The 25,856-nt window shown below is 44.3% G+C and overlaps 1 protein-coding gene and 1 long non-coding RNA gene across 4 annotated transcripts in view; one reads left to right on the top strand and one right to left on the bottom strand.

Annotated features, from left to right (window-relative positions):
* Positions 1 to 22,170, top strand: part of LOC141050665 (uncharacterized) — a 29,744-nt gene extending 7,574 nt beyond the window's left edge. For 2 of the 3 annotated variants that reach the window (XM_073547258.1, XM_073547260.1), the window contains exons 4-9: positions 1,726 to 1,821; positions 3,743 to 4,105; positions 4,398 to 4,697; positions 5,216 to 5,569; positions 10,693 to 10,799; positions 21,891 to 22,170. In XM_073547258.1, coding sequence (XP_073403359.1) covers positions 1,726 to 1,821; positions 3,743 to 4,105; positions 4,398 to 4,697; positions 5,216 to 5,569; positions 10,693 to 10,799; positions 21,891 to 21,926 — 1,256 coding nt within the window. In that variant the 3' untranslated portion in view covers positions 21,927 to 22,170. The remainder of the gene's footprint in view (positions 1 to 1,725; positions 1,822 to 3,742; positions 4,106 to 4,397; positions 4,698 to 5,215; positions 5,570 to 10,692; positions 10,800 to 21,890) is intronic. The other variant, XM_073547259.1, reaches the window with a different exon arrangement.
* The window catches only part of LOC141050666 (uncharacterized), a 34,064-nt gene continuing 28,166 nt past the window's right edge, over positions 19,959 to 25,856 (bottom strand). Inside the window, exons 2-3 of the long non-coding RNA XR_012220519.1 lie at positions 20,651 to 20,743; positions 19,959 to 20,092 (exon numbers count right to left, since the gene is read on the bottom strand). This is a non-coding gene — a long non-coding RNA (uncharacterized lncRNA). The remainder of the gene's footprint in view (positions 20,093 to 20,650; positions 20,744 to 25,856) is intronic.

The following is a 25,856-nucleotide window of genomic DNA, read 5'->3' as shown; positions in this document are numbered from 1 at the left end:
CTTTGTCACTTTCGCAGTATGCTTTGGGTCATTGTCCATCTGTCCTGTGAAGTGCCGTCCAATCATCCTTGCTTTATTTGGTGGAATCTGAGCAGAATGTATCGGCCTGTGCACACACAATTCGTCCAGCTGCCATCGGTAGCCATGCATGCCTGCGGCATCACAACCGCCTCCATTATGTGCTACAGAGGATGTGCTGTGCTTTGGACCATGAGCCGTTCAAGGTCTTCTCCATATCTTTTTCCCATCATTCTGGTACAGGTTGATCTTAGTTTTGCTCTTCCAGAATTGGGCGGGTTCTTTAGATTTTTTTTTTTTACAAAGTCTAATCTGGCCTTTCTATCTCCTCTCAAGTTGATTAATGGTTTGCACCTTGTAGTGAACCCTCAGTATTTGCCCTCATGAAGCCTTCTTTTTATGGTAGAATTATATACAGAAACAACTACTTTACGGACAATGTTCTTCACTTGGGTGGATGTTGCAAAGGGGTTTTTCTTCACCATAGAAAGGATTGCGCCATCAGCCACCACTGTTGCCTTTCACGACATCCAGACCTTGTTTAGTTTCCAACCACTCACCAGTGCGCTTTTTTTTTTTTGCAGAATGTACAAAACTGTTGATTTGGGCACTCCTAACGTTTCTGCGTTTTTTGATGGATTTTTTTTTTCTTTTTTTACGTCTGATAGTGGTCTGTTTCACTTTCATTTAGAGGTCCTTTGACCGCATATTGTGGGTTCACAATAACAGCTTCCAAATGCAATCCCACACCTGGAATCAGCTTCAGACCTTTTACTTGCTTAACTGATGATGAATTAAAGAAGCAAAAGCCCATGCAGACCATTAAAGAGCTTTTGAGATAATTGTCCAATTACTTTTGGTCCCTTTAAAAAGAGGCAGCTACATATTAAAGAGCTGTGATTCCTCAACCCTTACACCAATTAGGATGTGAATACCCTCAGATTAAAACTGCGCATCTGCACTTTAAGCTAATATTGATTATATAACTGTTTCTTGAATATGTTTTGGTAAACATCTAAAATGCCAAAACTTAAGTCACTGTCCAAATATTTCTGGACCTAACAAATGTATTTTAAGGTTGCAGGCGGACAAGTCCTGTATGGAGTGTATGTGTCACAAAGGAGCCTAGCCTCGGTGATGTGAAACCCGGAAGAGCAGGTTGGCCCGGATTTTGGGTCCAGGTTTTATGAACGGCCACTAGAACTGGGTGGAACTGGTGGTTCCCATACCTTGAGTTCCTGACCTTGAAATGGCCTATTTAAGGCAGTCCAGCTGCTTCAGTGTCTGAGTGTAGAGCTGGAAACATCTGAGACTTTGGTCAGTTGGCGGTTTTGGCCGCAGCAGAACTGCAGCTGTTCTGCAGACAGTGTACAGTAGCATGTTATCCTATGGGATTTACAATTTGCTGTGCACATGCTGCGGATTTTTAACTGCGGAAAAGCTGCGGTTTTGAATCCACTGAAAGAAATGACATGTCAATTCTTTTCTGCGGATTCAGCTACGGTTTACCACCTCCTCCATTGTAGAGGTGATAAACCGCTAGCCATTTTTACCTGCGGTTCCGCACATAGAAAAATCCGCTGACCAATCCGCAGCATGTGCACATAGTCTAAAAGCAAGTGAATCCTACACACAACGGGTGATATCAGTGGAGGCTTGTGTGACAATCATGGAGGGTGTTATTTTTGGTTCTCATTGTATTTTCAGGTGACAGTAACAGTCGGTGGCATTTTATCATCATCGGTGTCTTAGTAGGATTATTGGTAACGTCACTATCAGGACTCTGGTGTTTCATGAAAAGAGGTGAGATTCTACATTTGAGGAAACACTTTAAAAAAAAAAAAATTATATATATTACTCTATATGTGTATTACCGCTGCACACAAGGCGCACTTACAATGTAGCAGAGGTAGATGTAGTCATGTATTATGGTTTTTACAACATTGTTTTCTTAATTATTTTGTGTTTTAAGAGAAATTACGGTGTAATTCATTCATTGTGCAGTAGACTTCCTTTAACCTCCTCTCAACATGGCGATTTTTCATTTTTTTCTCCCCTTCTTATAAGTAGCATAACTTTTTTATTTTTCTGTCCACATAGCCATATAAAGTCTTGTTTTTTCGCAGGACGAGTTGTAATTTTGAAGGACACCCCTCATTTTACCAGATTAGGTGCTAACAAAAAAAAAAAAAAACTCAGCAAAAAATATTGTAAGTTCAGTGAAATTAGAAAAAAAAATAAAATAGCTTTTTCACCATTGTTTATATGGTGTTCATTGTGTGCTAAAAATGACTTTAACTGGATACTTTAGGTCAGCACGGTTATGGAGAAACCAAACTTGTATAGTGTTATTTTCTTTTTTTAACTAAAGATGGAAAAAAAATTGATTTGTAAAAAATATCAGTATTTTGGTTTTCGAAATCCATGACTATTTTTTCATTGATGGAGCTATATGAGAGCTTGTTACTTGATTCCATTTGGGTATATACAGTATGTGGTGATTAAATCCCCCCACAATTCTGGCCTATTTTTTTCGCTTTACAGTGTTTATTGTATTAGTTACCGTATATACTCGAGTATAAGCCGAGGCACATAATTTTGCCACGGAAAACTGGGTAAGCTTACTGACTCGAGTAGAAGCCGGGTATACATTGTCCCCTCATCCCTATCCTGGTATGCTTGACTCCCCGGTCCCTGTATGCATGGCTCCTTATCTCCTATCCTTGTATGCATGTTTCCTATTAAAAAAACAAAAATATCTTACTCACCTTCCTGCGCGCCCTCGATACATCTTAAGGCACCAGCAGCTCTTCCTCCTCCACGCCTATGGGAGTGGAGACGTGCATATTCATTACTTTAATGAGCTGGGCCACGTAATTGCTTGGCCGGAGATGCTGCTGGCACCAAAACCAACGAGATGCAGCGAGGGCGTGCAGGAAGGTGAGCAGAATGTCTTCTGGAAGCCGGCGGCTGCGAGTGTCACAGTGCGCGCTATAAGAGAAATTTTTCTTTAGTAGCGGGCACAGCTACAGCCACAGGCTCCTGCCTCTTGTGAGCCGCTGCTCCTCCTCCAGCCCTCTGGGACAATTGACTCATGTATAAGCCGAGGGGGTGGGGGTGGGGGGGGCATTTTCAGCACAAAAAAAAGTGCTGAAAAACTCAGCTTATACACGAGTATATACAGTAATTTTACATTTTGATCCTTTTACGGATGTGGTGATATTGAATTTTTTTCTCTTTATTTTAACAGGGAGATGAGAAGGGTGAGTCACATATTTAGATTTCTAAGATTTTTTTATAACATTTGTTTTCTTCAGTCTATTATTCTACTACTAAGGGCTTATAAAGACGATCACACGCAGACCAATGTTAGTCTATGGAGTAATTTTTTCCCCTTGGACCGAGCCCATCCGATGAAAGAAAATCACATTGTGCCCGAGTTGCCTCCGTAAATCGGATCACACTTGGCCATGCAAGTCAATGAGTTGGTGGGAAAAAAAAATCAGACTCCACTCGGATGACATCTGAATGCAGTCCAATTTTCACAAACTGACAGAATGAAGAAGATGGAGAATTTTCATTTCTATCTTCTCCATATTTGGTACTGGTAAATCACTGTGACATGATCAGCATAATTGGAAGGATTTTCTCAGATGTGAGAACATACGGTTGTGTAACCCTAGTCTAATACAGATAGATTAAAATTTCTCTTTAATTCCTACAGATTCCCAGAGGTTTCAGGTTGGTCACATTCACAGGGTGCAGACTGAGGAGAAAGTTACCTATTACTGTACAGCATCTAATTGTCCTCAAGACGTGTGGGTGACCTGGATGATCAAGGAGAACAACGGAGAGAGGATGGTAATCACAGATAATAACCAGGAAAGATATGAAGAAGCTGTCCTTAAGGTCAGAAGTGACTACACTGTGGAAACGGAGCGATCACATGTGGATAAGCTCCACCATGCCATCTCAGCTCTGAGCTTTACACCAGTTGTATCGAGACACAAAACGATTGAGGTCTCCTGCAGGTTCCTCTGTAATGGGAGAAGTTTGGAGAAGTGTCAGAAATGGAGCTTCAATTTCAGTAAGAGAAATCAGTGTCTTCCAAAGTGATTCTTGTATATTCCCCGTTGAGCTGCAGTAATAATAAGCTAGAATAATATGACAAGACAGATTGACCATGATGAGGCCCAGAAGCGTTGTACTCTGAGAACACACAATTGCGCTAATGTGTGCCACTTTCGGTATGTTCCCACTTGATGATACAAGGTTGTTAGAGAACCTTGGATTTCTACACACAGAATTAGTGAACTTTCTTTTAAGCCCTTTTTTGTTTGTCTTATCATTGACTTTGATGGGTTTTTTTTTGTTTCCAGAGAAGGTAGACCAGTCCGGCCCTGTGCAGATGTCTCTGGGTGAGGATGGAGACGTCCTGTGTTCTGTCTCACTGCTGAATTTTTATCCTAAAGACATTGAGATAAAATGGAGCCACGGTCTTGGACATTTCCAGAATGTAGAGACATTTCATGAGACATTAACAAAGAATAATGACTTTACTTTTAATGTGAGAAGTATCTGTAGGGTTCCTGGTCATCTCCTCAAGGATCAAAGATATAGAGTAAGAGCCAAATGGAACCATAAGACTGACACTGGGCAAAAGGAGGTGTCAATCACAGGTAATGAACTTCTTCATTACATCTAGGATTTCTTCATTATGGAGAGTGGGTAAAAGAAAAATAAAGTATTCAGAACTCCATAGTAACCTTTCTATGGTGACTTTATGCTAGTCACTCAGTTTAGGACACTTTTGTTGTATATCTTAAAAGAACCTTTTCCATCTGTGACATTGGTGGCACTTCCACATCTATCTTGAAATCTTGCAAGTCCATGGAAATGGAGATGGCCATGCGGAGATGTTTGCTTGGCAATTTTTTAGAAGTCCTATACAAGTGAAAGCCGAGAGCTAGACAAGTCTGGCCTCCTCTCCACTACCAGGGGGTCAGCGACAGGGACCTGTTCTCCAGGCAGATGTGGGTCTCGCTAGTGGCACTTTTGGCATCATTTTTCTATCCTGTTCCTACCAACTACCACAGCAGCAGAGTTTATTACATTGTGTCGTAGGATTCTGATAAATTATGGTGAACCTGCTATATAAATATGTATTTTTTTTTTTTTTTTAAATACTGTATTACAGACTCTGATTGGCATCCAGTGATGGGAGAGATTGAGAAACCGGACTTCATAGACGGTAAAGAAGCTAAACTGCTTTGCCGAATCTCCGGCTATTTCCCTGATGTTCTGGATGTGAAGTGGTTAAGAAGAGACGCAGAAAGTCAAGAATGCTATGTTATATCTGACAGCGACAGATACAAGATCCCAGTAATGGCATCCACACCACAGCAAGAAGCTAAGACGTTCATCTATACAGCCTGTCTGATCGCAACAATGTCAGTGGCGACAGATTACAGGGCAGAATTCATCTGTCGGGTGAGACATCCCAGTTTGAAGACACCTCTGGAGAAGAGTACAGGAGAAATCAGGGTGATAGGTGAGTCTGGATATCTTAATGTATTTGTATACACTAGGTATGGAAAGTATTCAGACTCCTTTAAATTTTTCACTCTTTGTTTCATTGCAGCCATTTTTGTAAATTCAAAAAAGTTCATTTTTTTTCTCATGAATGTATACTCTGCACCCCATCTTTACTGAAAAAAAAAAAAGGTAGAAATTTTTGCAAATTTATTAACCCCTTCACTACCAAGGGTGGTTTGCACGTTAACTCCCGGGCCAATTTTTACAATTCTGACCACTGTACCTTTGAGGTCATAACTCTGGAACGCTTTCATGGATCCCGGTGATTCTGACATTGTTTTCTCGTGACATATTGTACTTCATGTTAGTGGTAAAATTGCATTCAAATAACTTGCATTTATTTGTGAAAAAAAACGGAAATTTGGCGAAAATTTTGAAAATTTCGCAATTTTCCAACTTTGAATTTTTATGCCCTTAAATCACAGCGATACGGCACACAAAAAACTTAATACATAACATTTCCCACATGTTTACTTTACATCAGCACAATTTTGGAACCAAAATTTTTTTTTGTTAGGAAGTTATAAGGGTTAAAAATTGACCAGCGATTTCTCATTTTTGCAACACCATTTTATTTTTAGGGACCACTTCACATTTGAAGCCACTTTGAGGGGTCTATATGATAGAAAATACCCAAAAGTGACACCATTCTAAAAACTGCACCCCTTAAGGTGCTTAAAACCACATTCAAGAAGTTTATTAACCCTTTAGGTGCGTCACAGGAATTTTTTGAATATTAAAAAAAAAAAATGAACATTTAACTTTTTTTCACAAAAAAAATACTTCAGGTTCAATTTTCTTTATTTTACCAAGGGTAACAGGAGAAATTGGACTGCAAAAGTTATTGTGCAATTTGTCCTGAGTACGCTGATACCTGATATGTGGGGGGGAACCACTGTTTCGGCGCATGGCAGAAGGAGCGCCGTTTGACTTTTTCAATGCAAAATTGGCTGGAATTCAGATCGGACGCCATGTCGCGTTTGGAGAGCCCCTGATGTACCTAAACAGTGGAAACCCCCCAAGTGACCCCATTTTGGAAACTAGACCCCCCCAAGGAACTTATCTAGATATGTGGTGAGAACTTTGAACCCACAAGGGCTTCACAGAAGTTTATAACGTACAGCGGTACAATTAAAAAATCATATTTTTTCCACAAAAATGATCTTTTCACCCTCAATTCTTATTTTTCCAAAAGTAACAGGACCCTAAAAGATATTGTGCAATTTATCCTGAGTACGCTGATACCCCACATGTGGGTGTAAACCACTATTTGGGCGCATGGCAGAGCTCGGAAGGGAAGCAGCGCCATTTGACGTTTTTGGCTGGAATTGAGATCGGACACCATGTCGCGTTAGGAAAGCCCCTGATGTACCAAAACAGTAGAAACCCCCCACAAATGACACCATTTTGGAAACTAGACCCCCCAAGGAACTTATCTAGATGTGTGGTGAGCACTTTGAACCCCCCAGTGCTTCACTGAAGTTTATAACGTCCGGGCGTGAAAATAAAAAAATCGTATTTTTTCCACAAACATGATCTTTTAGTCCCCATTTTTTTATTTTCCCAAGGGTAACAGGAGAAATTGGACCCCAAAAGTTGTTGTCCAATTTGTCCTGAGTACGCTGATACCTCATATGTGGGAGAAAACTACTGTATGGGCACACCTTGGGGCTCGGAAGGGAAGTAGTGACGTTTTGGAATGCAGACTTTGATGGATTGGTCTGCGGGTGTCATGTGCGTTTGGAGAGCCCCTGATGTACCTAAACTATTGAAATTCCCCACAAGTGACCCCATTTTGGAAACTAGACCCCCCACGGAGCTTATCTACATGTGTGGAGAGCACTTTGAACCCCCAAGTGCTTCACAGAAGTTTATAATGCCTGGGCGTGAAGATAAAAAAAAAATTTTTTCCGCAAAATTATATTTTTGCCCTGAATTTTTTATTTTCCTAAGGGTAACAGGAGAAATTGGACCCCAAAAGTTGTTTTGTAATTTGTCCTGAGTAGGCTGATACCCTACATGTGGGGGTAAAACACTGTTTGGGCACATGGCAGAGCTTGGAAGGGAAGGAGCACCATTTGACTTTTTCAACGCAGAATTGGCTGGAATTGAGATCAGACGCCATGTTGCCTTTGGAGAGCCCCTGATGTGCGCAAACAGTGGAAACCCCCCAATTATAACTCCAACCCTAACCGCAACACACCCCTAACCCTAATCTCAGCCCTAACCCTAGCGGGAAAATGGAAATAACTACATTTTCTTTTAGTTTTATTATTTTTCCCTAACTAAGGGGGTGATAACGGGGGGTTTGATTTACTATTTGTGGCGGTTTTTATGTTTGGCAGCTGTCGCACGCTAAAAGACGCTTTTTATTGTAAAAATAGTTTTTGCATCACCACATATTGTGAGCTATAATTTTTCCGTATTTTGACCCACTGAGTCATGTGAGGTCTTATTTTTTGCGGGACGAGTTGACGTTTTTATTGGTACCATTTTCGGGCACGTGACATTTTTTGATCGCTTTTTATTCCGATTTTTGGGACGCAGAATGAACAAAAACCAGCGTTTCATGAATTTCTTTTGGGGGGTGCGTTTACACCGTTCCGCGTGCGGTAAAATTGATAACGAGTTTTTATTCTTCGGGTCAGTACGGTTACAGCGATACCTCATTTAGGTTTTTTTTATGTTTTGTCGGTTTTTTGCAATGAAAACAATTTTATATAAAAAATAATTATTTTTGTATCGCTTTATTCTGCGAGCTATAACTTTTTTATTTTTTTGCGGATGATGCTGTGTGGCGGCTCGTTTTTTGCGGGACAAGATGATGTTTTCAGCGGTACCATGCATATTTATATGCGTCTTTTTGATCGCGCGTTATTGCACTTTTTGTTCGGTGGTATGATAATAAATCATTATTTTTTGCTTCGTTTTTTATTTTTATTTTTTAAGGGGTTCGCTAAAGGGGTTAACTAATGGGACAGTTTTATAGGGCAGGTCATTACGGACGCGGCGATACCAAATATGTGTACTTTTATTGTTTTTGGGTTTTTTTATTTTGAAAAAATGGATTTATTGGGGAATATTTTTTTTTTTTTTTTTTTTTTTTTAACTTTATTACCTTGTCCCAGGTGGGACATCACTGTCCTGTGACAGATCGCTGATCTGTCACATCACAGATCACTGACAGATCAGCGATCTGTCACAGGCACTGCTGCAGACTTCCTCATGCCTGCGCTTTGCAGGCAGTGAGGAAGTCAGCTCCCTGCAGGCCCCCGTCGCCATCTTGGATCCGGGGGCCTGTAGGGAAAGAGCCCCCCGCAGCAGCGCTGCACATTGCGCTGCCGTGGGGGGCTCAGGGAAGCACGGAGGGAGCCCCCTCCCTGCCGATGCTTCCCTTTAACCCCCGGTACACCGCGATCGCGTTTGATCGCGGTGTGCAAGGGGTTAACATGTCGGGGGCGGTCCGTAACCGCCCCTGACACATTGTGCCGGGTGTCAGCTATGATAATTAGCTGACACTCGGCCGCGATCAGCGGCGCTCACCACGTGGGCGCCGCTGATCGCGATGACGTAATATTCCGTCCATAGTAATTAGGTCCATGGTCACATGGACGGAATATTACGTCAATTGTAGGTAAGGGGTTAAAAAAAAAGAAAAAAAGGTTAAAATATCACATGGTTATATAAAAAAAAAAAAAAATATATATATATATATAAAAACAGACCAGTTTTCAGTAGTTTTGGATCAGATTTTACCATCTCAATAAACCAGGTGCACATCTAAGATGTAAAATAAGCCATTGGGAGCAGAAAATCGGCCAAAACCGACGATGAAAGTTAACGTAAAAAAAATTGCAATATTAAGAAAAAGGAAAGTTTGGAGTTTTAAGCTTAAAAAGTTATAACTTCTTAAAAAATTCACAAGCAATAGATAAAGATTAGTGATGAGAGAGTATACTCATTGCTTGGGTTTTCCCGATCATGCTCGCGTGTCCTCCCGAGAATTTTGGCGTGCTCAGAGATTTAGATTTTGTTGTCTCAGCTGCATGATTTACGGCTGCTAGACAGCATGAATACATGTGGTGATTCCCTAACAAACAGGCATTCCACACATGTATTCAAGCTGTCTACAAGTCGCAAATCATGCAGCTGAGACAACGAAATCTAAATCTCCGAGCACGCCAAAATACTCACCCGAGCACGCTCGCTCATCACGAATAAAGATGACTGACATGGTACATAGATAGACAACCATATACTGTAGCACCCAGGAGCATGTAAAGGGTATTAAAAAGATGCCTGCACAGAAGTTAATAAAGGCAAATGTAACAGACAATACATTGTTGGCATAAAAAATATCACAAAAACAAATACATATATGCATGAAAAAATACTCATACGCATGAGTGCATAGAATGAGAGGCTACCGCGGAACGAAAAACCCCAATGTGCGTATCAGGTATGTTGCTGTGTGTCTTGTGGCTGTTTGACAACCTGGAGACATGCAGGGACTCCTAACAGCCATGAGACTTGCAGTATATTATTCCAGCACGCCAAAGACACAACACATGACCGTGGTCAGATTACACCTGATCCAAGCACATTCACTCATCACTAATAGCCATCTATCGCACTGTGTGTTTTTACATTAATGCACTTTTCCCCAAACTATTGATAGAATAAAACCTCATTCTTAATTTAGGTCTAATTTAGTTTAGGGGCTTCTTTTGCCTTCAGCAATATGTAATTAAATAAAGCATTACTCCGATGCTGACTTGAGGAACAGAAACTTTATCTTTGTCTAAAAACTCACCAAAAACTCATTGTAGGAACGTAACCTACTGATTTTGGCTCTGAAGCCTGCAAAATGAAGACTTGATGGATCCAGATGCATGTAAGGACTGAAAAATAAAGATAGTTCTGACAGTCCTGAGACTTTAGCAAATGTCGTGAGGATGTGTGAGCTGGAGCTCTGAAGTAAAAAGATCCAAGACCTAACCTGAAGCGTCAGTCGACTAGATTATCCTCAATTGATGAATATTAAATATGGTTTTTTCAAGTTCTTTCTATTTTATTTAGTTGGAAATGAGAACAGGAAGACTCGTTTGCCACAAATTTCTGAGCCGCAACAAGATGAAAATGTCAATGCAGAAGATTGGGAGGTAGAAGGCAAGATCCTTCACCAGGTAGATAAGATTTTACCCCGTTCTTCACAGAATTACAGCAGCGACAATGATATGGAGATCATGTCCAGATGGGACAACCACCGACCATACACATCCAGGCGTCAGACTTACGGAGTCCCAGCTCTTGACTTCCATCTATAAGGCAGAGCAGGATAGATCTCTCTCTGGAGGGCTGGATGCTTCTATACATTATATGATCACCTATAGACAATGTATGAAAAGTACCCGGCCGGTCAGGCAGGACCGATCAGATCACAGCTGTTTGCAGAGAAGGTTAGCCCGGTGGCAGTCAGGCCATTTCCCACCCTTGGATCAGTTGTACAGAATGAAAATTGGATTCGCTCATCACTATGAAAACTTTTCAAAGTAGAGGTTAAAAAAAAAAAAAAAAATATTCTACTTTTTTTTATTAGTGGTTATTAAAATACTTTTCGGACTTGGACTGACACTTTTTTCCATTTCAATCACCTTACAAAAGATGAACATCACACGTAAGTTGTCAGTGTATGGCACAGTCTCCACACCTGGCAGATGTCAGTTGTGTTACACATCCAACATCTGTTTATAACAGCAGCAACTGGAACCAACTGATCACTGACGATAACTTTCTGGAGCCCACATCCCCACCGTGAAGTGTGGTGTGTCGATGGGTTTCCATGTTCGCCATTTTGGTACACAGGAGGCCATTATTTTACCTATTTATTGCAAAACTGTTGAACCAGTCCCCCACATGGATTAAAAAGATGGATTTTTGGTTCTTACCGTAAAATCTCTTTCTTGCAGCCTTCATTGGGGGACACAGATTACCATGGGTGTATGCTGCTGCTGTTGCTAGGAGGCTGACACTATACAAAACAAGAAAATTAGCTCCTCCCCGGCAGTATACACCCACCGACAGGCACCAAGCACCTCAGTTGGTGAAAAAGCAGTAGGAGAAGCAACGAGAAAACTCTAAACATATGTACCAACCCAACAAGGGACTCTAAGACCCAACACGGTACAACTTAAACAGGGAGGGTGCTGTGTCCCCCAATGAAGGCTCCAAGAAAGAGATTTTACGGTAAGAACCAAAAATCCATCTTTCTTAATCGCCTTATTGGGGGACACAGATTACCATGGGACGTTCCAAAGCAGTCCCAAGGGTGGGAACAGCAATAAGGAAAAAAAGTAACGGAAGGGCTTAAGTCGGCCGGTGAGCCACCGCCGCTTGCAGAACCTTCCTACCAACAACAGCATCAGACGAGGCCTGGGTATGAACCCTGTAGAACCTCGTAAAGGTATGCAAAGACGACCAGGTTGCGGCCTTGCAAATTTGCATGGCCGAAGCCTGGTGACGAACAGCCCGGGTGGAATGAGCTCTTACTCCCGGAGGGGGTCGTTTTTCCTGAAGACGATACGCTTCCAGAATGGTAGAACGAATCCAGCGAGCGATCGTGGATTTGGAAGCCGGAAGGCCCTTCTGGCGACCTTCAGAGATGACCAGCAAGGAATCGGACAGACGAAAAGAAGTCCTGGCGAGATAGACAGGCAGGGCTCTAACTACGTCCAGTTTGTGGAGAGACTTCTCAAGCAGATGAGAGGGAGCCGGACAAAAAGAAGGAAGAACGATATCCTCATTGATATGGAAAGAGGAAACCACCTTTGGAAGAAAAGAAGGAACGGGCTTGAGGACGGCTTTGTCCTGATGGAGAATCAGGTAAGGGGAACGACATGACAAGGCCGCCAATTCAGAAACTCTTCTGATGGATGAAATGGCAATCAAAAAGGTGACCTTCCACGAGAGAAGAGACAAAGGAATGTCCTGGAGAGGCTCGAACGGCGCCTTCTGGAGAGCGCTAAGAACGAGGTTGAGATCCCACGGATCTATTTGCGAATGATGAGGAGGAGCCACAATGGGAAACCCCTTGGAGAAAGGTTTTTACCTGCGGTAGAGAAGCTAGCTCTCTTTGGAAGAGGATAGAGAGAGCGGAAACCTGGCCCTTGAGCGTACTGAGGGACAGACCCGCTTCTAATCCAGACTGAAGAAACCCAAGGATAGAAAAGGACATTGGAAAGACTTTTATCATCGCACCAACGGAAAAAAGCCTTCCAGTACCTATGGTAAATGCGGGAAGAGGCTGGTTTCCTGGCTCTGATCATAGTTTGAATAACCTGACTGGACAGACCTGATTCCTTCAATATTGCGGTCTCAACAGCCATGCCGTCAAACTCAGAGACTGAGAATTCTCGTGGTAAAGGGGGCCTTGCGAGAGAAGGTCTGGACGGTCTGGAAGCCTCCAGGGGACGTCCGCGAGCATGTTGACTAGTTCCGCGTACCAAGGCCGTCTTGGCCAATCTGGAGCGACTAGAATCACTGGTACGCCTTCCGATTTTATCTTTTTGACCACTCGTGGAATTAGGGTCAGAGGCGGGAACAGATAAGGAAGTTGAAACTGGGACCACGGAGTCACCAGCGCATCGCATGCGACGGCTAGAGGGTCCCTGGACCTGGCTACGAACTGCGGCACCTTGTGGTTCATCCGAGATGCCATGAGGTCGACATCCGGGGTGCCCCAACGGTGGCATATCTGATTGAAGACTGTGGGGTGCAGGGACCATTCGCCGGACGCTAGGCCCTGGCGACTCAGAAAGTCGGCTGCCCAAATTTTCCACCCCTGGAATATGGACGGCGGAGATTGCCGGAACGTAACGTTCTGCCCAGCGGAATATCTTGGCCACTTCTGACATTACTTGCTTGCTGCGCGTGCCCCCCTGATGGTTTATGTACGCCACGGCCGTGGCGTTGTCCGACTGAATACGGACCGGCTTGCCGGAGAGGAGAGGCTGCCAATGAAGAAGGGCCAGGAAGATTGCTCTGATCTCCAGAAGATTGATTGGGAGGAGAGACTCCTGTGGATTCCAGCGTCCTTGGGCCGCTTTCTGATGGAACACGGCTCCCCATCCTAGAAGGCTCGCATCGGTGGTGACGACTTGCCACTGAGGCGGAAGGAAGGACCTCCCTTGGAGAACTGACGCCGGCCGTAGCCACCAAGTGAGAGATTGCCTCACTCTGAGAGGGAGCCGAATAGGACGGTCCAAGGACATCGTGGTCTTGTCCCAGGCTGAAAGCAGAGACAGCTGGAGGGGGCGAAGATGAAACTGTGCAAAAGGTACTGCTTCCATGGAAGCCACCATCTTCCCCAGGACCTTCATGCAGGACCGAATGGGAATGGGAGTAGGCCTCGAGAGTTCTGATGCCCTTGGAAAGGGTCGCAAATTTTTCCCTTGGAAGAAAAACACGGGCTAGATTTGTGTCGAATTCCATGCCCAGAAAGGTCAGACGCTGGGTGGGGGTCAGAATGGACTTCTTGTTGACTAGCCAACCGAGGCGGCCGAGAGTGTCCAGGGTTATCTGTAGACTCTGGAGACAGTCCTGGCTAGACGAACCCTTGATCAAAAGATCGTCCAGATAAGGGATGATGAGGATCCCTCTGGAGCGAAGGATGGCCATGACGGTCGCCATCACCTTCGTGAAAACACGGGGCGCTGAAGCTAGGCTGAAGGGAAGGGCCGTGAACTGAACGTGGTCTCCCTGAAACGCAAATCGAAGATACTTCTGATGCTGCACACAAACCGGAATGTGCAGATAGGCATCCCGAATGTCCACCGAGCAGAGGAATTCCCCGGGTTCCATGGAAGCAATCACCGACCGAAGAGACTCCATTTTGAAATGAAGAATCTTCACGTGGCGATTGAGCAATTTGAGGTCCAGAATTGGACGAAGAGAGCCGTCTTTCTTTGGGACTACAAAGAGATTGGAGTAGAACCCGGAAAACCGTTCGTTTGAGGGAACGGGAACAATGACTCCGGCGGAAAGAAGGGAGGAAATGGCCTGCAGAAAACCCGGGGTCTGGGACCGCTGTCGCGGAGGCCGAGACCAGAAAAAACGTCTGTTCGGGGGAGAAGCAGATTCGATCTTGTATCCGGATGCGACAATTTCTCTGACCCAAGTGTCGTCGACAACGGACAGCCAAGCATCCACGAAAAAGGAAAGTCTGCCTCCCACCCTGGAAGAACGTCCAGGTGGGGGTGACCCGTCACTTAGAAGAAAATCTGCCGGAATTGGCACCTGAAGATCTGGAATATTGTCCTCTAGATCTCCAGCGAGGAGTGGGTTTGTAGGAAGGTTTCCTCTGATCCCGCTCCCTGGTGGAGGGCGGCCGATCTTGTTGAGCAGATCTCTCCGTGGCAGAGAAGGGACGAAAGGGCCTGAATGGACGAAAACCTTTTCTGTTGAAAAAACGTTTTGGTCGAGACTGGGGAAGCGAAGTGCTTTTACCACCAGTGGCATCGGAAATTATCTGATCCAGCTTTGCACCAAAGAGTCTAGAGCCATGGAATGGCAGATTGGTAAGCGACTTTTTTGAAGTAGTGTCCGCATGCCATGACTTTAGCCAGAGGACTCGGCGTACAGCTACTATGTTGCTGTTAGCCCTTGCTACGCAGCCGGCCGTGTCCAAAAGGTATTTTCCCGCATGGTTAACCTGATCTGCAAGATCCGCCAACTCATCTTGAGGGGCTGATGCTAAGATGCCCCTGCGAGGAATTTTAGCCCAAGCGGAAATGACTTTCGCCACCCAGGCGGATGCGAAAATAGGGCAGAGAGGCGCCAGATGCCTCAAAGATAGACTTAGCCAGAGATTCAATCTGCCTGTCAGTAGGATCTTTAAGCGATGCCCCATCTGGCAGAGAGAGCACCGTTTTTGTGGCTATCCGGGAAACTGGAGGATCCACCTCGGGAGCCTTGGACCACTTTGTGAGCAGGTCTGCGTCAAAGGGGTACAGTACGTCTAAGTACTTGCGGCCTGAGAAACGTTGCTCAGGGCGCTCCCAGTGTTTGGATAAGGTAGTATCGAAATCTTTGTGATTGGGAAAGGTTCGAGATGGAGGTCTTGCTCGTTTAAGGAGAACAGAACATTCCTGAGGTGGAGTCTTCTCCTGCTTAATCTTTAGCGTTTGGAAGATAGCTGAAATAAGGCTATCTACCATGTCCCGTGTTTTAGAAACGCTGTTCCCTTCCGAACTAGCTTCTGATTGAGAGTCATCGCCCGACTGAAGGTCGTCATCCGAGGATGCTCTGGGGGAAGCAGAAGGGCCCTGCGAGCTAGAGGACGAAGTAGACAGAGCCCGCTTCCTAGAAGTCCTGCCCTGTCTGTCTCTCTGAAGGTCGCGGTCAGGTGCGGACGACTCACCCTGAGAGGCGGTCGGGGCACAGGTGGCTGTAGATAGCTGAGGTAATCGCTCTAAGACCTGGACCAGCGACTGTGATACTTTCGTCAAGTCAGATACAGACCGAGACATTACAACGGCCCACTCCGGGGGGAGGGAGGAGGGGAGAGTGCCCTCAGCCCGGGACTCTGTGCGCTCCTGAGATGCTGACATAGTTGAAGGACTGCAGGAGGGGCAGAATGGAGACGACTGACCCGATGCCCACTTTTTACAGCGCGCACAGGCGTAATAGATAGCGGTGGGCCTGAAGCAGAGATCCCCTGAAGGGTTGGGCATAAGTAGACTGCACTGAATGGCCGCAGGATTTAAGGAATAACTGCCGAGGAGAGCTAATCTTTGCCTCAGAGCAGAGCCTACCGAGATTCTGCGAGCAGCAGAAAACGCTGAAGTGTCCCCCAAACAGCGCAGGAAGGAGTGAAAATCCAGGAAATCCTTGTGCTGGAGGCTGGGGGAGGAGCTTAGCGGCTGCTCCGTGACTGGTTAACAGCAAAGGAGAGGGCATGGCCGAAGGAGGAGGCTGGCATATCAAACAAAAAGGAGCCCTGTGATGGGCTAGTAAAGGCGCGCTGAAAAGAGCGCGCTCAGGAAGGGAGGAGGGAGCACAGCGATGGAGGAGACTGTGAGGGAAAGTGAAAGTGAAGACGCCGCAGCCCCATGCCAGCGCCGACATAACGGAGCTGATCTGACAGTGGCCCTGGGAAGTCTGCCTCCCCTGGTTGTGACGCTGTGTGGTGAGTGAGGAATCCCCAGTGTCTCCCTGGGAGTGAGAAGCAAGCGGCGTGAGCGTGCGGCCGGCAGAGAGGGCGGGAAATTCAAATAATCGTGGACCTGTAATCACAAAAGGTCCAACTTCTGCTATTCACGGAGCTTATGCGGGGCCGGAGGGAACGTACAGGCACTTACCTGACGTCCCTGAAGAGGATGACCACAGGGGCCCACGGAGAAATGGCAGGCCGCTGGGGGGGGGGGTCCTCTGTACCCGCATCCTGCAGAAGACGGCCTGAACCTCCTGCGATCGCCGTCTTCCTCTCAGCCCTGTCCCGAGAAAGGGGTGAGGAGGGGGATTCGGCAAGGACCAGCCACCTGTCCACAACCCTTATCACCAGAAGGTGATAGGGAAAGTGTCCTGCCTGCGGTACTGAGAGTTGCGATGTGGGTGACACCACACTGCTCGCTCAGCCGCATGATATGGGAAATCAGGGTGATAACTACACCCTGTTTCCAGACGGAAAAAAACCTGAAAGATAAAAGAGAAAAGATTAAAAGGTTCGATCTAAACCCTAAAAGAAAAATGGATTAGTAACTGGGGATCTGGGGAGATCCCGGTCCGCCTCCTACAGACACTAAGCACAAACTGAGGTGCTTGGTGCCTGTCGGTGGGTGTATACTGCCGGGGAGGAGCTAATTTTCTTGTTTTGCATAGTGTCAGCCTCCTAGCAGCAGCAGCAGCAGGATACACCCATGGTAATCTGTGTCCCCCAATAAGGCGATATATATATTTTCTTTAACGGTATATAAAAAAAAAAAATATATACAAAAGGCACAATCAACCTAATCGTTTAAAAAATAATTAAAAAAAAAAAAAAAAATTAGTATCACGGCGTCCTTAAGCCTGATCGACATAAAATTACAATCTGTATGGTAAATGCTATAAAGCAAAAAAAGACAAAATTTACATTTTTCAGTCAACTCGAAATAAAAACGATCAAAATGTTGTTCACACTCAAAAAAGGTAAAATGTATATAGGGCATATATGCACTATGACTGTCGAGTGTGTGTAAAACTATAATAACTAAAAACAGTTATATCAATATATATCTCTATATATAAAAGTGAATGTGTGTGTATATCACCAACCAATCACGAAGCATCTTTCATTTCACCAGAGCTGCTTAAAAGCTGAGCTGTGATTGGTTGCTATGAGCAATAGTTTTCTCACTCCACGACAACACCTCAGCAGACACTGCCATGGTGGGAGAAATCTAGCATCCCCAGGAACATAAGCTCCCAGCCATTGTCTGCCCCCAAGAAAGAAGCAGAGAGCACATGACTGAACTGAATCCCCCCTCCTTCCTATATACCCAGCACACATCCTCCATTCCATAGGCACATCTTCCTTCTTAAAGGAATCATTGGTATAGAAGTCAGGGCAAATCCATCCAAAGCTTTGGTTTTGACCCCAGGCCTCTCTTAAAGGGATCCCCAGTATGGAAGTTAGGATGTGGGATATTAGGGGTAGTAGTCCGATGGCTCTGGCTGACGGGATGATGTGGGATATTAGGGGTAGTAGTCCGATGGCTCTGGCTGACGTGGGATATTAGGGGTAGTAGTCCGATGGCTCTGGCTGACGGGATGATGTGGGATATTAGGTAGTAGTCCGATGGCTCTGGCTGACGGGATGATGTGGGATATTAGGGGTAGTAGTCCGATGGCTCTGGCTGACGGGATGATGTGGGATATTAGGTAGTAGTCCGATGGCTCTGGCTGACGGGATGATGTGGGATATTAGGGGTAGTAGTCCGATGGCTCTGGCTGACGGGATGATGTGGGATATTAGGTAGTAGTCCGGTGGCTCTGGCTGATGGGATGATGTGGGATATTTAGGGGTAGTAGTCCGATGGCTCTGGCTGACGGGATGATGTGGGATATTAGGGGTAGTAGTCCGATGGCTCTGGCTGACGGGATGATGTGGGATATTAGGGGGAGTAGTCCGGTGGCTCTGGCTGACGGGATGATGTGGGATATTAGGGGTAGTAGTCCGATGGCTCTGGCTGACGGGATGATGTGGGATATTAGGTAGTAGTCCGGTGGCTCTGGCTGATGGGATGATGTGGGATATTTAGGGGTAGTAGTCCGGTGGCTCTGGCTGATGGGATGATGTGGAATATTTAGGGGTAGTAGTCCGGTGGCTCTGGCTGATGGGATGATGTGGGATATTAGGGGTAGTAGTCCGGCGGCTCTGGCTGACATGGGATATTATAGTGAATGTGGCTATGTGGAGTGGGCGGGGCTATACTCAAAATATATATTCATTATAATTTGTTATAACTAACCGTAGTTAGTTACTATGCCCGGGTAGCGTCGGGCTCTTCAGCTAGTGTGTATATATATAAAAAAAAAAAAAAAAAAAAAAAAAAAAAAAAAAAAAAAAAAAAGAGAGAGAGGGTTAAGCCACGCCCACTCCACACGCAAAGCCCCGTATAATAAGTGTGTATACATATACATACATACATACACATACACACACACACACACACACACACACACACACATATATATATATATACACACAAAGATGGAACAGCACACTACCAATAAGTGGGTGCACAAGCCTCCTCAGCAAACCATCCAATACTTGTCCCAATCCAAATAGAGGAAAAAAAAAAATAAAAGCAGCACTTCATACATTCTTATGAAAAATGTGGTTTATTCAAACCCACATGGCGTAATGTATATATGTCATAGGCACATCTTCTTGACCACAACAAGTTACACTGCCCGTGTTGCCCATAGCAACCAATCACTAAGCATCTTTCATTTCACCAGAGCTGTTTTTTAAAGGATGAAAGCTGAGCTGTGAATGGTTGATATGAGCAACAGTTTTCCTTGTAGACAGTTGTGGTAACTGAGGCTTATTGTTATCATTTCTATGGTGTTATCGTCCTTCTGTAAAGCTGGAAATAACACAATTTATTACCGTGCCGACACAGACCACCCTCTGACACAGAATGCAGGGGGAGCCCAGAATCATTAACTTAAAAGTTCAAACACAGATTAAAAAAAGAAACACAAGACGGATTTCTCCAACCCAGGTAACATTTTTAATCGGTATAACAGCGCCAACCTGACAATGCCTGGTTTGCTTTAAACTTATTTATACAGCTACAACTAATGCCACTCTAAAATAGTCCTATTTTAAAATTTCTAACTAAATGGTATTACATTCAGGGGGTGGAGCCGCCGCACTGAAATTCTCTGTGCTGCAGGGACACTGCGCCTCCATCATGTACAGACGGGAGGGAACCTGGAGATGACATACAAGTATATACAGGTGGAGATGACATACAGGTATATGCTATATACAGGAGGAGAAATTCAAAGAGAAAAAAATAGGACCAAAGAGCAATAAATAAAATACGTAAGTTTTATTGTTTACAAAAATTGAATATAAAGTAATATATGATATATAACAATATCAAAAAGGGAATCAGCGACACCTAGGGGCCACATTCAGACTGGATCTGGTATATAAAAGGCAAATTAGTTGATAAAATCCATATAACACATATTCCCAAAGAATATACAGTTGGCCATAAGAGAACAGCAAGTGTGGAGATATAAACAATAGCCGCTAGATAAGAAATTTGAGTGGTTGAATAAGCAAATATCTCTCAGTTAGTGAATATAAACTGCAATAGTGCAATATAGGTGGTCCAAGATACAGACCTATAAATAATAGTGCATAAGAGAAAATATAACTTGACAGCAAAAATAGCGTTCAGTAATACCGGCCATAAGAATACATAGAGAAGGTATATGGAGGTAAGTAAAATAATGAATGCATATAGTGCCAAAGACCAACCTTGCTGAGATGTGGACAGGAGGACCCCAACGCGCATTTCGCTTCTTTGCTTCTTCAGGGGGCGTACAGGAGGAGATGACATACAGGTATAAGCTATATACAGGAGGAGATGACATACAAGTATAAACAGGAGATGACCTACAAGTATATACAGGAGGAGAGGATATACACAGCGACAATTTATGTGCAATATAATCATTATAATTTGTTATAACTAACCACAGTCACTATACCAGGGCGATGTTGGGCTCTTCAGCTAGTGGTAATATAAAGCAGTTACAGGAGTCAGAAAATTTCAATATTTTTTGTTTTTTCACAAGTTTCTGATTAGTCTTGATCACGGGTCGTATTGTAGTTAAAGGCGCATGCTTCCTACTGAATCAGGAGCGTCTTGAAAGTGGTATGTGCATCACTAGGAGTCTAACAAGCAGTGCGTCATTACAACTGGTTCCGACCATTTTGGAGGAGCCGGACAAAACTTGTGGAAAAGTCGAAAAACTTTTGGCAACTTTGCAGTGTGTAAAAATGTTTTGACTTTTCAAAGTGTTTTATGGCCGTTGTGTTTTTAAGCTGAAGAAAGTAGATCCAAGTTTGAAACAGGTTTCTAATTAACACGGATAAACGAAGCATTGTGAGAGAAAATTTACTGTTTTCATTTTGTACAACCGATCCAGGAAAAATGGTTCTATCACCAGATCACCGGTTAAGATCTGTGGCAGCGGTCCTAATCTCCGGTTAAGATCTGGATCTGTGGCAGCGGTCCTAACCACAACTGCACACATTTTAACCCTTCCATCGATCAGCGCCTCTCCCTTCTCTTCTATGAGGCCATTACTTTTCCTGGTAGAGTTAAGGGCCTGTCACACTAAGCGATATCGCTATAACGTCACTGGTTTTTGATCGCGCGAGAACGTCCTGGACCATTTCTCGTCGTCAGCTTCCTGCTGGGCTTCCTGTGGCGCCAACGAGCGACGCATGGACGCGGGCGGGAGGACGACAGGATCGCCTCATCTGACAGGTAAGTAGAGACCCCTGCTATGTCGCTGGTGAGATCTGCCTGTGTGGCAGCTCACTAGCGACCACTTAGCGATGCACCAGCGATCCTGTCCGCGTCATATCGCTGGTGTATCGCTAAGTGTGACAGTACCTTTACTCTGTGTTTTGCTAATATACACTGAACATTCGCTGTAAATAATTGCTGGGAAATCTATGTAACGGAGAATCTCTGCTCCTACTGCAGAAACACGGGAGGAAGAAGCCGCGTCTCCATCTATGAGGATGATAAAAAAGAAAACGTAATCTGACGGGGACACATAAGGATGGTGACTAGGTCTGGAAAGCATTATGGAATATGATGGTGCCATAAAAGAGTAAAATACTATAACTTTTCTAGAAGAATCACCTCAAACAATCACTTCTTGTCTGTTCTATCCTGGACTTATTTGTTTTTGCACTTTAAAGCCGACTTCACACAATTGTATGCAAAATCATCCAAAAAAAACATTTCTGAATCTACCGTATATTGTGCTCCGTGTCTCCACATTGTACCATCTGTCCGATCTATTCAGGGCTCTGTAGGTCTTGTGCATTGCAGTGTTTACATGAACAATATACAGTGGGGCAAAAAAGTATTTAGTCAGTCAGCAATATTGCAAGTTCCACCACTTAAAAAGATGAGAGGCGTCTGTAATTTACATCATAGGTAGACCTCAACTATGGGAGACAAACTGAGAAAAAAAAAATCCAGAAAATCACATTGTCTGTTTTTTTTTTTTTCATTTTATTTGCATATTATGGTGGAAAATAAGTATTTGGTCAGAAACAAGCAATCAAGATTTCTGGCTCTCACAAACCTTTAACTTCTTCTTTAAGAGTCTCCTCTTTCCTCCACTCATTACCTGTAGTAATGGCACCTGTTTAAACTTGTTATCAGTATAAAAAGACACCTGTGCACACCCTCAAACAGTCTGACTCCAAACTCCACTATGGTGAAGACCAAAGAGCTGTCAAACGACACCAGAAACAAAATTGTAGCCCTGCACCAGGCTGGGAAGACTGAATCTGCAATAGCCAACCAGCTTGGAGTGAAGAAATCAACTGTGGGAGCAATAATTAGAAAATGGAAGACATACAAGACCACTGATAATCTCCCTCGATCTGGTGCTCCACGCAAAATCCCACCCCGTGGGGTCAGAATGATCACAAGAACGGTGAGCAAAAATCCCAGAACCATGCGGGGGGACCTAGTGAATGAACTGCAGAGAGCTGGGACCAATGTAACAAAGCCTACCATAAGTAACACACTACGCCACCATGGACTCAGATCCTGCAGTGCCAGACGTGTCCCACTGCTTAAGCCTGTACATGTCCGGGCCAGTCTGAAGTTTGCTAGAGAGCATTTGGATGATCCAGAGGAGTTTTGGGAGAATGTCCTATGGTCTGATGAAACCAAACTGGAACTGTTTGGTAGAAACACAACTTGTCGTGTTTGGAGGAAAAAGAATACTGAGTTGCATCCATCAAACACCATACCTACTGTAAAGCATGGTGGTGGAAACATCATGCTTTGGGGCTGTTTCTCTGCAAAGGGGCCAGGACGACTGATCCGGGTACATGAAAGAATGAATGGGGCCATGTATCGTGAGATTTTGAGTGCAAACCTCCTTCCATCAGCAAGGGCATTGAAGATGAAACATGGCTGGGTCTTTCAACATGACAATGATCCAAAGCACACCGCCAGGGCAACGAAGGAGTGGCTTCGTAAGAAGCAGTTCAAGGTCCTGGAGTGGCCTAGCCAGTCTCCAGATCTCAACCCTATAGAAAACCTTTGGAGGGAGTTGAAAGTCCGTGTTGCCAAGCGAAAAGCCAAAAACATCACTGCTCTAGAGGAGATCTGCATGGAGGAATGGGCCAACATACCAACAACAGTGTGTGGCAACCTTGTGAAGACTTACAGAAAACGTTTGACCTCTGTCATTGCCAACAAAGGATATATCACAAAGTATTGAGATGAAATTTTGTTTCTGACCAAATACTTATTTTCCACCATAATATGCAAATAAAATGAAAAAAAAAAAAAGACAATGTGATTTTCTGGATTTTTTTTTCTCAGTTTGTCTCCCATAGTTGAGGTCTACCTATGATGTAAATTACAGACGCCTCATCTTTTTAAGTGGTGGAACTTGCACTATTGCTGACTGACTAAATACTTTTTTTGCCCCACTGTATAGAGGTCTACTACAGTTTTCTATCCTAATGATTGTGATGGATCCGTGAAAAACCAGACATCCGGATGGTGACCGCATGTGATCCGTTTCTCGTGCACCCATCGATATATAATGGGCGAGCCTAATCCAGAATATGGATTAAAGTAGCACACACTGACCAACAATCCGTCCCTGTGAAATAATATTCATGTGAATGATCAAGTGGACTTGCTGTGTGGCGTCCGTATCAGTTTTGTATATCTAATTTAAAGGTTAAAAAAAATAAAAAAAAATTCAGGAAAATTAAATCTTTTCTGGAAAAGAGGCTGTGGAGCTGCAGCTCTCAAAAGAACCCAATGTTAAGGCCCTGTGCACACGATGCAGATTTCAGCGGATTTTATCGCGCAGAAACGTTGCATTTCCGCATTGTGATGTACAGTAGCCTTAAAATCAATGGGAAAAAAAACCCAAAAAACTGCTGTGCAGACGCTGCGGATTTTTCCGCGTGGTTTTCCTGCGGTACAAAATCCGCAGCATGTTACTTGTTTTGTGCGGTTTTCCATCTCCCCTGTCACCAAATCCGCAGGGGGAAAACCGCTATGGAAAACCGCATGAAAAATGGAAGAAATCCGCAGGAAAAATGCAGGTCATTTGACCTGCGGATTTCTTCCATTCTGCGCGGAAAAATCCGCAGGGCCAAAAAGTCCGTCTGCACTCAAACTAAGAAAATTTTTGGGGCCATTTATAGCATCAATTACAACAATTGCAGGATTAATCACCTACGTACAAAACAGAGAGCAGACTCCATTACTGCCGATCATTTTGTCTTGTTTGGGAAATTGCTTATTTTCGGTCATAAATTTAACCCCTTAAATGCTTCGGTCAAAAGAGTGTGGTGGTGAAGGATAAACACAGAGAGGGGTCTCCTGACTCTCCATCAGTGGCTCTTATGAGAAGGATGGGGGTTGCTATTGTTTTTTATGTGACTATTCCTAGAAAACCAAACCTGAAGTAAGCTCATTTCTTGTTGACCATAGAAAATATACTTGAATATTGTATTGTCTACAAATCCTTTTGCAGCCCGAATCACAGGTCCAGAATGTGGGAGACAAGTCACCAGGTCAGCGTCTGCCCGGTTTAGGTACAATCACAGGTCTCATGTTACATAAATATGAAGACGAGAGGTGGCGAGTACTCCTTCAATGGAAGTCTTCAAACAGAGGCCGGGCAGACATCTGTCTAAAGCTAGGTTCACATTACGTTTAACCAGCCCGTTCAACGCATAGCGCTGACAGGCTGGTTAAACGGTATAGCATAACGCGATCGCGTTATGCTATACCCGCTAGCGCAGATGTGTCATCTGTGCTAGCGGTGACCGCCTCAGACGCTGCAGCCTGCGTCCGAGGCTCCGTCACTGAATGATGGCACATCGCGAACGCGTGCCGCTTTACGGCATGCCTGAACACTGAACACCCGCAGCACCACTCTTGCCTCCTCCAGCTGCAACTCTGGGACCCTGCTCCACTTCAGCCTGCACCACTGAACACCCCTTTCTCCCAATCTGGGGTCCACAGCATCGCCCCACTCCTGCCTCCACCAGCAGCCACCCTGGGACCCCGCTTCACCGCAGCCACCACCCCTGGTAAGCAATAAGACGCCTGGGACTGTAAGAAGCACCATTTTATTAAAACAAGTTTTTTTTCCTATTTTTCTCGTCAAAATTTGGGGTGCATCTTATAATCCGGTGTGTCTTATAAACCACAAAATACGGTACGTTAAAAATATGACTTAAACTATTACTTCTCTATACATGACAAATAAGCTCTCAGAAAAAGTCGTAGTTACTCACCGGTTAACAGTATTTTTCGGAGTCCATGACAGCACCACCTTCGAGAGGGGATCCGTCCTCCAGGAACAGGAAATCCTACAGATACATAACGGCATTTACTTGAAAAAATGGAGTGCTGACTTCAGTAACATATAAAAAAATAGGATTTAGA

This window comes from Dendrobates tinctorius, unplaced genomic scaffold (genome assembly GCF_039654945.1).
Source record: "Dendrobates tinctorius isolate UK_male_01 unplaced genomic scaffold, ASM3965494v1 ptg000152l, whole genome shotgun sequence".
NCBI classification, from domain to species: Eukaryota; Metazoa; Chordata; class Amphibia; order Anura; family Dendrobatidae; genus Dendrobates; species Dendrobates tinctorius.
This window is presented reverse-complemented; position numbering and strand designations above follow the sequence as displayed.